Source organism: Malaclemys terrapin, chromosome 15, assembly GCF_027887155.1.
Source record: "Malaclemys terrapin pileata isolate rMalTer1 chromosome 15, rMalTer1.hap1, whole genome shotgun sequence".
Taxonomy (NCBI): domain Eukaryota; kingdom Metazoa; phylum Chordata; order Testudines; family Emydidae; genus Malaclemys; species Malaclemys terrapin.
This window is the reverse complement of record NC_071519.1, coordinates 24,089,518-24,106,418: the sequence shown is the minus strand read 5'-3', so window position 1 is coordinate 24,106,418 and position 16,901 is coordinate 24,089,518. Positions and strand designations below refer to the sequence as shown.

General features: G+C 53.6%; 1 protein-coding gene across 7 annotated transcripts in view; it reads left to right on the top strand.

The window, feature by feature from the left end:
• The window catches only part of OPCML (opioid binding protein/cell adhesion molecule like), a 334,176-nt gene that overhangs the window by 291,782 nt on the left and 25,493 nt on the right, over window positions 1–16,901 (top strand). Inside the window, exons 4-7 of one of the 7 annotated variants that reach the window (XM_054005487.1) lie at window positions 5,670–5,804; window positions 8,626–8,746; window positions 9,736–9,887; window positions 11,185–11,211. In XM_054005487.1, coding sequence (XP_053861462.1) covers window positions 5,670–5,804; window positions 8,626–8,746; window positions 9,736–9,887; window positions 11,185–11,211 — 435 coding nt within the window. Of the gene's footprint in view, window positions 1–5,669; window positions 5,805–8,625; window positions 8,747–9,711; window positions 9,888–11,184; window positions 12,856–13,013; window positions 13,249–16,901 lie in introns of those variants that run through there. The other 6 variants (XM_054005485.1, XM_054005486.1, XM_054005491.1 and 3 more) reach the window with 6 other exon arrangements.

Sequence of the window (16,901 nt, the reverse complement as noted above, 5' to 3'; positions counted from 1 at the left end):
TGGTTGAGTCTTGGTGGGCAAAATCCTCCTTTGCTTGTACTGATGTTGCTTCAGTGGAGTTGGTCTAACGAGGGGGAATTTAGCCCCGTCCGTTTTGGTTAGTGTTATAAGGACAGGGGGATGGGTTGTAGGCAGTAGAGCTGCCACTTTCAATAGTGACTCCTAGCATAATAATTTAAGGCTTTCAGAAACCGGAGGCTCCACCCTAGCAGCCTTTCTGCATCATTCACTGCCCAGCCAGAGCCAGCTGACCTTCTGGGTTTCCAAAGACCCTGTTCCATCTGGGCATATCAGTCAAGATATTCATCTCCCCTAGCTGGGCTGCCCCTGCCTTTCTCTCACTGTGTTGATTCAGGGCTTCCAGTATCTTTAGCTGTATCCTGTTTCCATCTGGCTGGCTGGAAAGGTCATACAGATGTAATTAATCTGCAGCACTGGGGCTGCCTTGCCAAGAGGACTTTGCAATTATGTCGCCCATTGCATGCTAGCATCTCACAGGGCTTTATTGAATTCCCACCCCACGCGTATGAATTAGAGCACTAGTAGTACCCCCGAGGAAGGAGCTGTCTCCAGAGAGGTCAAGCCACTTACCTAAGCCCACACAAGTCTAAGAGGGCTGGAGCTAGAACCCAGGAGCCCTTAGTCACAGTCCTGTGTTCTACCCGCTGGGAAGCTCTAGGGGCACCCTTCAGTTAATGGAATATGAACCTCCCTCTGTTAAGGACATGCCCATTTTTAAAGCACCTACTGGATCTGCGTTGCTGCTGCCGCCCGGTGGAGTTGAAGGTGTTGTTTTCAACCTACCGTGCATTTTATGCATTGCTATTACCGTTTGTATCGGACCAGGACCCCGTTGTGCTAGGTGCTGTACAAACAGAACAAAAAGGTGGTTCCTGATGCAAAGAGCTGCAATCTAAATAAGTTACTGGGACCTTCCCGTTCCGCACCCCACCCCTTGCCACAGGGCTGGAGAGATCATCTCTCTCCTCTCTCCCCATGCCACATGGCTGGAGCTCCTTAGTTTGATCCCCTGCACTGGGTTCTCCATGAGAATGGAAGGCTCTGTCCCCTCCCGGACTGTGACTGTTCACCTCCACGTTTCTTCTAAGGAGGGCGGGGTCATGCGTGTTGTGTGCCTGAATCTCCTCCTCCTCCCCAGAGTAACAGCTCCCATCACAGTCACACATTGGCCTTAGGGTTACCGTGCACCTGGGCAGCAGCAGGAGGCTGTGGGGGGAGTTAGTGAGCAGGAGGGAGGGGAGCCCTGCAGAGCCCGGTCACATCTGCTGCAGTCAGAGATGCTCGCGCTCGTCCCACATCCCAGACAAAGAGCCGCCTCCTCGCTCCGCCAGCCAGCAGGATGCTGACCCCGGGGCGCTTTCTCCAAACCAGGCTGACTTCAGCACAATCCAATCACTGGGATTAATTAAGGCGAAATGAAACAGTGGGTTTATCACACTTTTCATTAACTCCGGCGTGGTGGCGTCTCCGGCGCCCGACAGGGATGAAATGCACTGCAGTGCCCGTCCCCGCACTTAATTAGCGAGGGGAATCCGCTCCTCCATTGCTGCAATTAGATTCCCAAATGGCGGGGGGCAGAAGGCTGGTAGCTTGGAGAGCTCCCCGGGCAATATCCCTCTCTCCCCTCCTCCCCCCCCCATAACCCCTGCCTTCCCCTCCTCACTTCACTGCGTCTCCCTCCACCACTGTGCCCCCTTTTAGGCCTCTGTAGTCCTGCCTCCCACATCGCATCAGGTACTCTAGCAGCGGAAGCGTAGGCTGTTGTTGGTGCTAAACTCAGGATGACAATGATCCAGGCTCTCCAGAACAGTGCGTATCTGGGCAAGAGGCCCCAGTAATGCCAGATGCTGGGCCTGGACAGCAGGGGATGGATCGCTTGATAATTGCCCTCTTCTGTGCTTGATGATTGCCCTGTTCTGGTCATTCGCTTTGACACTGCTGGCACTGGCCACTGTCGGAAGACAGGATACCGAGCTATATGGACCGTTGGTCTGACCCAGTATGGACGTTCTTAGGGTCTAAGGGAAGGCTGCAGCCAACAGGCTCTGTGCTTCCCTTTTCCCGTCGTGCTTCTGGGTCACGCTTCATCTCGGAGACCCCCTTACTGAAGGGCCTCAAGAGGTTCAAGGAGACGCCTTAGAGGGCATCACTTAGGTGAGATAGGAAGAGAAACTTGCACGTCTCAGGTCAGCTCCCCTGAACAGGTGTCTGCATGGGAGTGGAGAGGGTAGCTGGAGGGAGGCGTTAGACCAGCTAGAGCCTAGTGGATTCAGTACTGATGAAAGGAGACCAATGAGCAGCGCTAGGCACCAGTGACCTTTGTTTATCCGAAGGGAGGCTGGGGCCCTGCTTCACATCAGTCAGTCTGTGAGGCACCAAGCAGCACATCCCAGTTCAGCCTGTCCCTGAGAGACCCCCCCAGCATATTTGTCATCCAGCCAGACGCGGGGGGCACGGCGCGTGACCCGGTGCGCGCTGGCCGGCTCCGGCACGACCCCCCCACTCCATGATTGATGGCCCCGTGTCTGTCACGCAGCCTCCGTCTGAGCGCGCCCATTTGTATCCTTGTAGATCCTTATCTCTCTAATGTAGCGAGCTGGGCTTATCTCTTCCCAAGGCCCCTTCTCCACAGAAAGAAATCACCTTGGTTATTTATGTATTTCTGTCACCGGCTCGTCGAATCTATTTTCTTTCGCTTCCAATCATCTTTTATAGAGATCACCGGGCGGATAGGCCGGGTCCATAATGACCCCAGGATTATGGGATCATTACAAAGAAGACTCACTTACAAAGTGTCGTCGTCACTCATCCACTTCATCTCCCCCCCCCCCCCATCATTATTTTTTGTCTTCCCACAACACCTTCCCCAACCCACGCTCTGTGAGTTTCCCTCTCAGGGGATGGTTCTGTCTTCCAAGCAAGGAGGGTTTTGCAATCAATATTGTTATTTCCTGGCTTGAAACGCTTGGTATTCCTGGTGTTAATGTCAGCAAGGGGTGCTGGAGCTGTAAAGGCAGTGAATCTTGTGTGTGGTTTTGCGACTAATATTTATGTTCCGGCATATGAAAATGATTGTGCGGTGATCTCTTATGCTTTGATCCTTACTGGTTAAACTAGGACAGGCTTGGTCAGTATTTGGGGATATCCTATTATTTCAGCAGACTCTTCTCCCAGTCTCTGGTAGACATTTTTCCCTACCTCACCAACCAATTTCACACAACTGCTTTGAAAAGGTCCGGAACTGAATTAGCAGTCGGGGTCTGCAAGTCAGGAAGGAAGTGCAGTGGTAAAGCTCTGTGCATGTGCGTGTGTTATGACTGAGATAGCAGGGGGTATTTCAGCTGAGTCTTGGGGGGCCCTGGCAGAGAGATGTGGAGAATAATAGAATATTAGGGTTGGAAGAGACCTCAGGAGGTCATCTAGCCCAACCCCCTGCTCAAAGAAGGACCAACACCAACTAAATCATCCCAGCCAGGGCTTTGTCAAGCTGAGCCTTTAAAACCTCTAAGGAAGGAGATTCCACCACCTCCCTAGGTAACCCATTGCAGTGCTTCACCACCCTCCTAGTGGAGAAGCTTTGTCTGGTTCTAACCTGGTGTCCATGAACTTTAAAATTCACTGTTCACCAATTAGACTGCAATGTGGGGATTGTTTTTTACCACCTAATGGCGTATTTATTCAGTGTATAGAGATGACCCCACATTTAGAGGCACCCTCTAGGATGGATTAGAGGGAGCATTTCAACATCCAGCCTTCAGATCCTCGTTGTCCGAGCAGAGCAGCCGTTAGAACAGTGATTCTTGAAACGTATGGCTCTCCTTGGCTCCAGTAGGTTGAGAAGAGCTTCTCCTGCCTGGTCTAGGCAGAGTGAACAGAACAACTGATGCATGTGATGCAAAGCAGCCTGGACATCATTGAGCAAATGGACAAGGGTTGCTGTTGCTTCTAGATCAGCGGGAGAGGGATGCTGTGGGAGAGGGAAGAAGCAGCTGCTCCATTCAACCTCTGCAGACAGAATGAGTGGGGAGGAGGAGAGAGGGAGCAGAGAGCCCCGAGCTAATCGGGGTGTTACCTCCTGATGTTGACTTGTAGTGTGAGCCCCACGTAGCTGCACCAATAGGGGATGCCATTTGGTCACGGTCACATGCTGCCATGAACTGCACTGTCGGGACATCACAATCTGATTCTCTTGTGTCTCTCAGTGACCACGTCACTGGCAAAGATACTCTTCAACTCTGAGACCTGCTGGCTAGAGTTCAGGATCTTTGTAGCAACACTGCAGCTGTTATAACCCAAAATGTATTTACCCTGTAAGCGCTTCAGGGCAGGGTCTACTTCTCTGTGTTTGTACAGCACCTTGCACAACGGGACCCTGAGTAATAAGAATAACCACACGAATATAGCAGCAACCTTTAGCTTCCACAGAGAGGGCTGGAGTACAATAGTGATAATTGTCACATAGTGACTGGCATTTGCTGTTCTCTGGCAATTTGTTGTAATGATACTGTGCTACATTTTCATGCTAGGAATGCTGCAGGTAACTCATGTCGCCACTGCAATGAAATACATCCTCTTCTCCTTGTTTGGAGAGTGACCTGTAAACATCCCCACACTGCCAGCCAAGAATAATATATTTGCCATCCTTTCCAGACGTCCCAAATTAAACCTCTGAGCATCCCTGGGAGGCCGGGAAGTATCACTATTCCCATTTTACAGATGGAGAGACTGAGGCACGGAATGTGACTGGCCAACACAATATCTGGATGGCAGAGCTGGGAATAGAACCCAGGAGACCTGACTCCCAGTCCCATTTTTTCGCCAAGAGACCATTTGTTAATAATAATTTAGTCCGCAGCCCCCAAAACAATGGAAATGGTGGGGTTTTTGACGGGGGAGAGACACCTGCCCCGTGCAACACTGGGAACCCAAACGCAACAGCAGGGTGCTGATGAATGACCATGGGAAGTGATACTGACCAGTTTAATATTCTGCCCCAGCGGATTGAAATGCAGAACAGTGAGCAAACCGCGTAAATGGCAACAAGCCGAGGAGCTCTTTGCATGTATTTCAGGTATAATAATCAGTGGCATTGTCAGTAAAACAGATTAGGATTATTTTACAACGTGGGATAGATTCTGCGCTGCGGCTCATGACGTATGCGGCATGGACGGCGCAGCCCAGGGGGATGGGGTTGGCTTTGACTCTGCACTGCTTTGGGAACATGTCCCCTAGGATAAATTTGAGCAGCTCCTGCGGTTGTAGCCTTCCCAGAGCTGCCTGTAGTCCATGCACTGGCCCAGAATAGCTGTAGCCCAAAGCACTGTGGCTGCTCCCCTGCCTAACCCAAATGCGACCCCAGCCGAGCCCCTGACATGCTTACATTGGCCCTGGCGCTGCTGCAACCTGGAGGAGTTGTTCTTTGGCCCCTGGCAGCTCATTCAGCACCCTGATATGCTGCTGGGGTCCTGTTAGTGTTACACAGAGTCTGATTCTGAGTTAACCCCCCTGAAACCTTCAGATTTACCCCCAATGTAACCAATCAGGATCAGGCCTGTAGGTCGCCATTCCATCAGACCATCAGATTTTACACCCAGTGGAGGTGGCAGGCTGGTGGGTTGATCTTTCCCTTTGCGCCTTCTCCCTTGCAGGCCGGGGCTTTGTGAGCGAAGACGAGTACTTGGAGATCTCTGGGATCACCCGGGATCAGTCCGGGGAGTACGAGTGCAGCGCTGTCAATGACGTGGCGGCTCCAGACATCCGGAGAGTAAAAGTCACCGTAAACTGTAAGTAGGCCACGACTCAGCATGACACACTCCCCGACCCTGCCTCCTGGCTTCAGACAACCCCGGGCTCAGGCTAGTTGTGGGGGCTTTTCACAGAGATCCTTTTGGCTTTTACCCAGCCTGAACACCGGGCGCCGTAATGTAGTCCGCTTACAGTTCCACAACTGCCTATTCTGTTCTGTTCTGTATACCATGCCCCATCGCCATGCTTTCGAAGGGGACGTCTACACTTCAAGCTGAAGGTGAAATTCCCAGCTCAGGGAGACTTGCCCATACCAGCTCCGATTGAACTAGCATGCTAGTAATAAAGTGTAGCCACAGCAGTCCGAATAGTGGGAGGGGCTAGCTGCCGAAGTATGATCCCATCCTAGGCACGTACTCAACGTGGCTAGCCTCTCCCGCCACTCCCACCAACATGGCTGTACCCTATTTTTAGCATGCTGGCTGGATCAGAGCTAGTACAGGTATGTCTCCTTCAGCTGGGAATTGTGCCCCCGGCTCATAGTGCTGACGTACCCCGAGTGGGGACGGGTGCTCCCGAAGCGTGACTTTCCTTTCCCTACCCGCCGGTGTTGGGATCTGAGGGCCTTGATTCTTCACCGCTTTGCAGGGGTGTAGGAGATGATGAAAGGCACAAGACGATGGGGATATAGAGCTGAGATCCTAATATTCCAGTGCTGGTTGGGGTTTGAGTGTGTGTTAGAACAGCTGAACTATAACCATCAACTCCTGAAAACAAGTAAAGCAGATAACATCTACGTCAGCATCCCTTAAAGACTATTTATAGCTGAAACATAAATGGTAATACCTTTTTCCTGAGGAGCAATTCAGGGGGAAAAAAATCTCTAGTGGCTCACCACACACAGAGCACATTAAATATCTTTCCCTTTAGGAAGGAGCTTGTAGAGTTTTTATATCCACTAAATTGCTATAAGAAAATCACATATATACATTTCATTAAGCTTAAAGCATTTACGACTTAGGACAATTTGTTCTTTAGAAGCATGGTTAGGAATTTAGAGCCCAGACGATTTAAAGACTTCAGATGACGTGCCAAGGCAGAAAAGCTGGAGTGACAAAGCTTGTCGGCATTTCAGGGGTGACTCGGATTCTTTTGCGCCTCTGGGAAGCTTAAAAAAACCTGAGTATTTTAGGGATGAAGGGCTGCATCTACTCCTCTGCTACCTGGTGCTCTTTTCTTTTCAATCAGGGTTCCACTGTTGTAATCCTCTTCACACCTGACACAAGGAGAAGTGGGTTTAGCAGAGATGAGTGAAACTGGAGCAGTCGGTCTATTCTTTGAGCATGCAAAACCAGGATTGGTTTGGCTCAGGGTTACACTTTATAGCGACCCTTCCGGGGGCAGGGGAGAGGCAAGACTTTGCATACGTTGTTCTGGCTTTGGCTCATCTCTCCAAACTAGTCTTTTTGTCTAGGTCCTACAGAGGTGTTGGCCTGTTTGTAAATTTCTCGGCACAACAGAATGAGTTTAAAAGACGCAGGGAACTTTCCCAATCAGATTAGAAGAGCTTTAAAGTAAGCCCACTCCGGGGTCTGAATTACATGGCTCTGAGTCAGTAGAGCCTTGTGCCTTCAAAGCGTCCCTGTTTAGGGGACTCATCCAAACCGCATCCCAAGGTGGGATCAGGGACATCAGGGACAGCACCCTACAATGGAGCATCTCTTATTCTGCAGACTCCTTGTTTCCATCCTGTGCATGTGGTATCTCCCTTGTGAAATGTGTGTTTCCCACAGTCATGCGGTCTGGGGAGGACCCGCGGTTTAATATGTATCTGAATTGACACTTTTCTGAATGACCTAGTGCTGAGTTGGCTACCCTGGGCCTGAATCTTTCTCTCTGTCCCCAGAGCAAGAGATGGGGCCTGGGTAGCAATGGTCCAAGTCTCATCTACGTTGTCCTACCAATGTGCTCCAGTGTTGAGGGGGCGAGAGCAGACTTTGGTCTCCCTGGCCGGTTCCGCCTTTGGCTTCTTTACTGAGATTGCTCACACGGGCTCCAATGAGTGTTGGTCATGGTGGGGGAGGTCACTATGTGGCCCTCTGCCCTGCTAGGACATCTCATTTCATGCTGGCCGACGAACAGCCCTTACATGCTGACCCTCTCGACTGTCCCATGTTGGCCAGATATTGGCCATTTTTGTTGGGAGGGGTGAAAATGTTGTGCTGGGATTGTCCCAGGCTCTTCTCCGGCTCTGTCACACTGTGCTGGATGGGGCCTACTTGCTGCCAGCCACACCACCTCAGCTGTCTAAGCTGTGCTAGCTCTCGGTCCACCTCTCCCACCACCAGCTGGGCTCAAGGGAGGGGTGGCTCCTTTTGTCCCTGCTCCCACATGGCTTTTCCCTCTTGCTACCAGCCCTATTCCCACCCTGCCCCAACACAATTCAAGGTTCTGTGTCCCCACCCCACGTGGGAAAGGACAGCTCCAGAGGTAAATGGGGGAGAGCACAGGTCAAAGGGGGCAGATGAAGGGTGGGAGGAGAGAAAGGAGATGGCTCGGGGGCGGGGGGGGGATTGAGAAGGGAAGGGGAAAGATGCTGAGCCAAGCAATGGCAGCCAATTGTGTGTCCTTTATATGAAGGCAGTGCTTAACGCTGCCTCTCCTGGGGGTGGATCTTTGCCCCCCCACACCCTGCCATCCCAGGAGGGCACAACCTGGACTGGGTTCCAACCAGCCTCATAACGACGCGGCTCCACAGCCCCTCACCGCTCCCCACGTCTCTCTGAGCCGAGCCTGTGCTCGTGATCCGGAGCCCCTCCCAGCTGCAGTCTGGTATAATAACGTCCCTTTGCTCTGCAGACCCACCGTACATCTCCAACGCCAAGAACACCGGCGCCTCGGTGGGCCAGAAGGGAATCTTGCGCTGCGAGGCCTCTGCCGTCCCTGTCGCAGAATTTCAGTGGTTTAAAGAAGAAACCAGGTACCTGAACAGGCTGCCAGGGCCTGGCAGATCCCAGGCTGCGTTCTTGGCAAGGATGGGGAGTGCTGAATTCCCTGGGTCAGGATGGCCATCTGTCAGCACGGGAAGGAGAGAGAATTACACTTCATTTTAATATATCTATGGGGGGGGGGATCTTGCTGCAGACGTCTCTCTAAGTAAAGGATCCTGTGGGAGGTGCATCGGGATCCGCAGTTAAAACATCCAGGTCCCAAATCTCATACCAGGAGGAATGTCTGCCCTGAGGCTGTTTCAGAAGGGAGGGGAGGGGAGTGCTATTGCTAACCTGGTGTGAGCTGCTGGGACCGTAATGAGTCGATGTGGAAGTCAGATAGAGACTCAGGCTACGTCTACTCTGGAACGGGAAGTGGAATTTTCGCTCAGGTAGACATACCCTGCTAGCTCTGATCAAACTACCACGCTAAAAATAGCTATGTTTCTGCAGCTCAGTGGGATGGTGTAACCACGCCAAATACAGTCCCATCTGAAACCCAGGCTAAATACTTGGGCGCCTAGCCCATCCCAGCACCCCGTGCTGCCCCAGTGACACTGCTGTGGTTAGCAGGCTGGCTCGAGCTAGCTAGCATGGGTATGTCGACCTGAGGTGGAAATTAAACCTCCTGTTCCAGTGGAGATGAATCCTCAGTGATGGCCTGGTCCGGGGGTCCCTTTAGCTGGAAGAACCTTCTCAATAGCCTGGCAGAAAATATCCTGGACCGGGGAACCTTCAGGAGGAGGGGGAGACTTTGGGGCAGTGGCGTAGCTCTGTTAAAATGAGGAGAGTCACTCTGCTTTAGACCAGATGAGGAGCTAGTCCAGTGTCGTGGTGACAGCTAGCTGGGAGGTCCTGATCTGGGGACTGGCGGGGCTTTCCCCACTAACCTAGATATAGCTGGTGGGACTGCATGGGCGTGGGAATTGATCGATCCTGTCGTTGGGGGGACCAGCCCTTCGCCTTTCTCGCCCCGCAGATTAGCCAACGGGCTGGATGGCGTGAGAATTGAGAACAAAGGTCGAATGTCCACGCTGACCTTCTTCAATGTCTCGGAGAAGGATTACGGCAACTACACCTGCGTGGCCACTAACAAGCTGGGGAACAGCAATGCCAGTATAATCCTGTACGGTAGGTATGAGGGGAGGAGCCTGTGCTTTGTGAGGAGACGCTGCCGGTACTGACGGAGGGAGCTGGATAACCACCGAGCCTCGCAAAGGGTGGAATTCAGCTCCCCGCAAAGTGCCAGTCCAAGGCTGTGGGTGCCCTACTTTCAGGGCATAAGTGGCATAGGCCTGTGTTGGGTCCTCTGGGAGAGAGTGAATCTGAATCTCGCCTGCAGAGAGGTGTGAGGCAAAACAAGAGAAGGGATGTTACCACAGCAATGAACCCACCATCCCAAGGAATTGGAATCCGGCCATTTAATTCAATGCTTCCTCCTCATGTCCAAGCTGCAAATAAACGAGGCCCTTATGCTTAGAAGAACCCGACCCTGCTTATTCACTAACGCACACAGATGTATACTGCTAGCAGCCAAGTACTAAAGGGAGCCGTTTTCTCTTTCTGTGAGCAAAATGTGATGTCACCTCACCAATGAGTGTGCTTCACTCCCCCGCCCCCACCTGCCCCAATGATATTTAATCTAAAGCCTCGTGTCTCCAAAGCACTGTACACACGAGTGAATCCTCCCAGCACCTCTCTGAAGTAGGCAAGCTCTGTCATCTGCATTTGCATGAGGGATCCATGTTTATTGTCTCCTAGTCCCACCCAGATGCTGGCTGTTGAGTTCACCTGCCAGTCTCACCTGACATCTGAAAATCTAGTAGTGTTCTCTCCCTATGCCTCAGCCCCACTCATCCTGATCCCATGTACTTAGCTGATATTTGTGCTGATACCCAAGGCAGAATAGATAGCTTCCTCTGCAGTAGACTCTCATCACTGAGGGCTTCTCTACACATGGGGTTATCCCAGAATAACTATTCTCAACTAACTCCACGTGTGGACACACTTATTCTGAAATAAGATTGCCTTGTTCCTGTGTAGCTTAATCCATTTTCAAATTGGATTCAGCTAAACCAGAACAAAGCTTGCTTATTCTGAAATAAGAGCGTCCACGCACAGAGTTGTTCAGGAATAGCTACTGTGCTTTCAATTCACAGCCTCCCTTAATCCGAATTGTCTTTCAAATGTAGACAAGCAAATGTGAGTCTGGATGTATGGAGAGAGACGCTGTCATTTTCTCTGATGGTAACCACACTTCCTGCCTGTTCTGTGTAACCATGTCAGCGGCATGCGTATTATTATCAGTGTGTACTCACCTTTCTAATGATCATTCTTTCATCAACTGTCTGAAAACATGAGCTATATATTTTCTCCCCCCTCCCCTTTCTGTTCTCTCTGTGTCTGTCTCCATTGTCCTCTGTTTTAGAAATAAGTGAACCCACAGCACTGGCAGGTTGGTACAGCATGTTCCTCCCTTCATTTGCTTGCAACACCCAGACGCCTTTGCCTGTTACGAATGACGACTGTCTCCTAGATCAGCCCCAACGGGCAAGCATGCATAGATTTAAGGCCAGCGATCTGTTCTAAGGAAGGATGGCAGGAAGGAACTGACCGGGCACGGATATTTCTTCTAAGCAGGAAGGAGCCAGTTTGTATAAATACACATTAGTCACAGCCGCCTTGGTCCCATCTTTGCAGAAGTCAATCTGGCAAAGTGTATTCCAGTTTCACAGACCCATGCACGGCTTTGCAGTGCCGGTATTTTGGAGGGTTGGTCTGCCGTGATAGAACAAGCCTCTAGTTGTTTTGTATAAAGCAGGGCAAACTCAGTTCTACAAATGTAACAGGGGACATGACATTCATTCCGATAATCAAAGGGTTTGGACAAATGACTATCAGTCAGTGCCAGGGGTCTGCAGAGTTCCTAAACTCCAGCAGGGAGAGGCTGCAGCGTTTATTTGATGGGCTTATGCTTTGAGGACTTCACTGCACATGGTCAGTTTCAGATCTATGAGTGGGTGCAAATCCATTGCTATCAGTACGGTTACACTGTTTATACCAGGTCAGATGCTTATTTGCTTTGTGCATTTATTTAAACAACTAAAAACTCTCAGGGCACATACACAGCAGAACCAATCTGAAGGCGCATCTGCCGCAAGTTGGTTGAGGATTTTGTCTTAAAGGTGACCCGCAAAAGAAAGCAAAGATTGGATATGTGCCCTTTTTTTATTTCTTTATGATATATTTGAAAGGCGCTTGGGTTGGGGGGACATGGGAAGAAGTATGCATTTGCTTCATTTCTCCATTAGAAAGTGAGGTCTTGTGTACACTGTGGCCACCAGAGAACTTGGAGGGTTTGGACATCACCAATACTGAGGAATTGAAACCTGATTAATTATTCTTATTCTTATTTTTATTATTAAACCTATTGAACACAAATGTCCCACACACAGAAGAAAAGTTCTCTTTGTTAATTATTCACTCTTTCATCACCGAAGGCTGACAAAGCTTGGCAAACTGTTCTCTGAGACCCCAGCAAGTCCTTCAGCGAAAGCAGAGATGACCAGACTTGATGTTTCTGCTACTTCTAATAGCTTAAAACAAACAATCAAAGGAGCATATGCTTGATGAATTAAATACATTTATAAGGTTGCCTTTGTACATCATAAAGACATAACAAGGTGCACCATCCTAATGTATATATTTTCCCCCTTCAGGACACTGTTACAGGGACACAGTCAGTTTGCGAGAAGCCCAGATTTTTAATTTGGGGTGGACAGAATCTTTACAAAATCTATGCTGAACAGAAATACTCCCATTATGGCTTCATTTCAGTTCCAATGCAAACAGCTTTATGGATTTAGTACAGGGGGGGTGGGGCTATTTGTAAGGTAAACCTTGCACCGCGGAAGTGCTGCATGACCAGAAGAAAGTGAAGCTAACGCAAAGTCTCCTTGCTAGGTATAAAAGAGTCTGGTTTCATTCTCAAACAAAGCTGCTAGAATGGAAAAAACCTATAAACTTCTTTGTTTTATATCCTCAAAGGGAGTGATTATAAACAATTCTGTATGTTATTAAAGTATATGATTTGTAAGCAGACAGTGTCTAGATACAGTTCCATTATCATTTCTCATTAATTCAGTGTTTCTGTTGCATTTGATTTTACCCCGGCTGTTGGCTTTACCTCAGTTATTTTTGTGCTGCACAATACTTTCCCTCCTGAAGTTCTCCTTCACTTTTGCCTCCCGACATAAGATTTGGGTCCAGGTTGCTGTGCACTCGTCAACAGCTGCTGGGCTTCAGCACAGCATTCCCTGCGTGGGAATACTGCTCTACAGGGAGAAGATAAAATACTGTGGAAGATGGTCTGGATGGAAGTGCTTTGTAAAGACAAACAACTTTAGAGCAACGGGTGCCAGCTGTTACAATGAGAGACATAGCATGAACAGTCCGTGCTAGTTTTGGACATGGTGGGATGGTCATGTGTTTGAGATTACAAATCAAATAAAGGCAATTGTCACCACTTTGTCTTTCACTGGAGGCAGGGATAGCTCAGTGGTTTGAGCATAGATCTGCTAGACCCAGGGTTGTGAGTTCAATCCTTGAGGGGACCACTTAGGGATGTGGGCTGAAAATTAGTACTTGGTCCTGCCTAGTTAAGACAGGCGGCTGGACTTGATGACCTTTCAAGGTGCCTTTCAGTTCTAGGAGATAGGATATCTCCATTTATTTATTTACTGGATGTGTTTCTCCAGCACAAAAACCACCCTGCAGTGTGACTGGATGGCTCTCCTCGCGAGCAGAGGGGGTGCGGCGGAGCATTGGGCAGAGGGTTACAGATAAGGGTATGGAAGGGGGATAGTCAACCCACACATGGATGACGGTAGGCTCGGAGGCGTGCGCTGAGGATGACAAGAAAACACCAGGATGTTTCAAGGGTGTGACCCGAATGTACGAGGGCATTTCAGGGGCCTGTATAAAGGCTCATGCGAGCACACTGGGGTGTCTCAAGGCTATGGGGGTATGGTGGGGGTGTTTCGAGGCTGTGTCAAACCTGTGGGGGTGTGTTACGACGAAGGATCGAGCCTGTGCGGGCATGGAAGGGGAATGGCGAGTGTGTACCGGGGTGTGAGGGGCTTGGCAGGAGCGTGTCAGGGTTCTGCTTCAAGTATGATTTTAGCCTGGGGGCGTGGCAGGGGCTTGGCGGGGGTGTGTCAGGGTTCTTGTCCCAGTAGGCCTTTACATTGGGGGCGTGGCGGGGGCGTGTCAGGGTTCTGGTTCGAGTAGGCCTTTACCCTGGGGGCGTGTCAGGGGCTTGGCGGGGGCGTGTCAGGGTTCTGGTTCGAGTAGGCCTTTACCCTGGGGGCGTGGCGAGGGCGTGTCAGGGGCTTGGCGGGGGCGTGTCAGGGTTCTGGTTCGAGTAGGCCTTTACCCTGGGGGCGTGGCGGGGGCGTGTCAGGGGCTTGGCGGGGGCGTGTCAGGGTTCTGGTTCGAGTAGGCCTTTACCCTGGGGGCGTGGCGGGGGCGTGTCAGGGGCTTGGCGGGGGCGTGTCAGGGTTCTGGTTCGAGTAGGCCTTTACCCTGGGGGCGTGGCGGGGGCGTGTCAGGGGCTTGGCGGGGGCGTGTCAGGGATCTGGTTCGAGTAGGCCTTTACCCTGGGGGCGTGGCGGGGGCGTGTCAGGGGCTTGGCGGGGGCGTGTCAGGGTTCTGGTTCGAGTAGGCCTTTACCCTGGGGGCGTGGCGGGGGCGTGTCAGGGGCTTGGCGGGGGCGTGTCAGGGTTCTGGTTCGAGTAGGCCTTTACCCTGGGGGCGTGGCGGGGGCGCGTCAGGGGCTTGGCGGGGGCGTGTCAGGGTTCTGGTTCGAGTAGGCCTTTACCCTGGGGGCTTGGCGGGGGCGTGTCAGGGTTCTGGTTCGAGTAGGCCTTTACCCTGGGGGCGTGGTGGGGGGCGTGTCAGGGGCTTGGCGGGGGCGTGTCAGGGTTCTGGTTCGAGTAGGCCTTTACCCTGGGGGCGTGGCGGGGGCGTGTCAGGGGCTTGGCGGGGGCGTGTCAGGGTTCTGGTTCGAGTAGGCCTTTACCCTGGGGGCGTGGCGGGGGCGTGTCAGGGGCTTGGCGGGGGCGTGTCAGGGTTCTGGTTCGAGTAGGCCTTTACCCTGGGGGCGTGGCGGGGGCGTGTCAGGGGCTTGGCGGGGGCGTGTCAGGGTTCTGGTTCGAGTAGGCCTTTACCCTGGGGGCGTGGCGGGGGCGTGTCAGGGGCTTGGCGGGGGCGTGTCAGGGTTCTGGTTCGAGTAGGCCTTTACCCTGGGGGCGTGGCGGGGGCGTGTCAGGGGCTTGGCGGGGGCGTGTCAGGGTTCTGGTTCGAGTAGGCCTTTACCCTGGGGGCGTGGCGGGGGCGTGTCAGGGGCTTGGCGGGGGCGTGTCAGGGTTCTGGTTCGAGTAGGCCTTTACCCTGGGGGCGTGGCGGGGGCGTGTCAGGGGCTTGGCGGGGGCGTGTCAGGGTTCTGGTTCGAGTAGGCCTTTACCCTGGGGGCGTGGCGGGGGCGTGTCAGGGGCTTGGCGGGGGCGTGTCAGGGTTCTGGTTCGAGTAGGCCTTTACCCTGGGGGCTTGGCGGGGGCGTGTCAGGGTTCTGGTTCGAGTAGGCCTTTACCCTGGGGGCGTGGTGGGGGCGTGTCATGGGCGTGGCGGGGGCGTGTCAGGGGCTTGGCGGGGGCGTGTCAGGGTTCTGGTTCGAGTAGGCCTTTACCCTGGGGGCGTGGCGGGGGCGTGTCAGGGGCTTGGCGGGGGCGTGTCAGGGTTCTGGTTCGAGTAGGCCTTTACCCTGGGGGCGTGGTGGGGGCGTGTCAGGGGCTTGGCGGGGGCGTGTCAGGGTTCTGGTTCGAGTAGGCCTTTACCCTGGGGGCGTGGTGGGGGCGTGTCATGGGCGTGGCGGGGGCGTGTCAGGGGCTTGGCGGGGGCGTGTCAGGGTTCTGGTTCGAGTAGGCCTTTACCCTGGGGGCGTGGCGGGGGCGTGTCAGGGGCTTGGCGGGGGCGTGTCAGGGTTCTGGTTCGAGTAGGCCTTTACCCTGGGGGCGTGGTGGGGGCGTGTCATGGGCGTGGCGGGGGCGTGTCAGGGGCTTGGCGGGGGCGTGTCAGGGTTCTGGTTCGAGTAGGCCTTTACCCTGGGGGCGTGGCGGGGGCGTGTCAGGGGCTTGGCGGGGGCGTGTCAGGGTTCTGGTTCGAGTAGGCCTTTACCCTGGGGGCGTGGCGGGGGCGTGTCAGGGGCTTGGCGGGGGCGTCTCAGGGTTCTGGTTCGAGTAGGCCTTTACCCTGGGGGCTTGGCGGGGGCGTGTCAGGGTTCTGGTTCGAGTAGGCCTTTACCCTGGGGGCGTGGTGGGGGCGTGTCATGGGCGTGGCGGGGGCGTGTCAGGGGCTTGGCGGGGGCGTGTCAGGGTTCTGGTTCGAGTAGGCCTTTACCCTGGGGGCTTGGCGGGGGCGTGTCAGGGTTCTGGTTCGAGTAGGCCTTTGCCCTGGGGGCGTGGTGGGGGCGTGTCAGGGGCGTGGCGGGGGCGTGTCAGGGGCTTGGCGGGGGCGTGTCAGGGTTCTGGTTCGAGTAGGTCTTTACCCTGGGGGCGTGGCGGGGGCGTGTCAGGGGCTTGGCGGGGGCGTGTCAGGGTTCTGGTTCGAGTAGGCCTTTACCCTGGGGGCGTGGCGGGGGCGTGTCAGGGGCTTGGCGGGGGCGTCTCAGGGTTCTGGTTCGAGTAGGCCTTTACCCTGGGGGCTTGGCGGGGGCGTGTCAGGGTTCTGGTTCGAGTAGGCCTTTACCCTGGGGGCGTGGTGGGGGCGTGTCATGGGCGTGGCGGGGGCGTGTCAGGGGCTTGGCGGGGGCGTGTCAGGGTTCTGGTTCGAGTAGGCCTTTACCCTGGGGGCTTGGCGGGGGCGTGTCAGGGTTCTGGTTCGAGTAGGCCTTTGCCCTGGGGGCGTGGTGGGGGCGTGTCAGGGGCGTGGCGGGGGCGTGTCAGGGGCTTGGCGGGGGCGTGTCAGGGTTCTGGTTCGAGTAGGTCTTTACCCTGGGGGCGTGGCGGGGGCGTGTCAGGGGCTTGGCGGGGGCGTGTCAGGGTTCTGGTTCGAGTAGGCCTTTACCCTGGGGGCGTGGCGGGGGCGTGT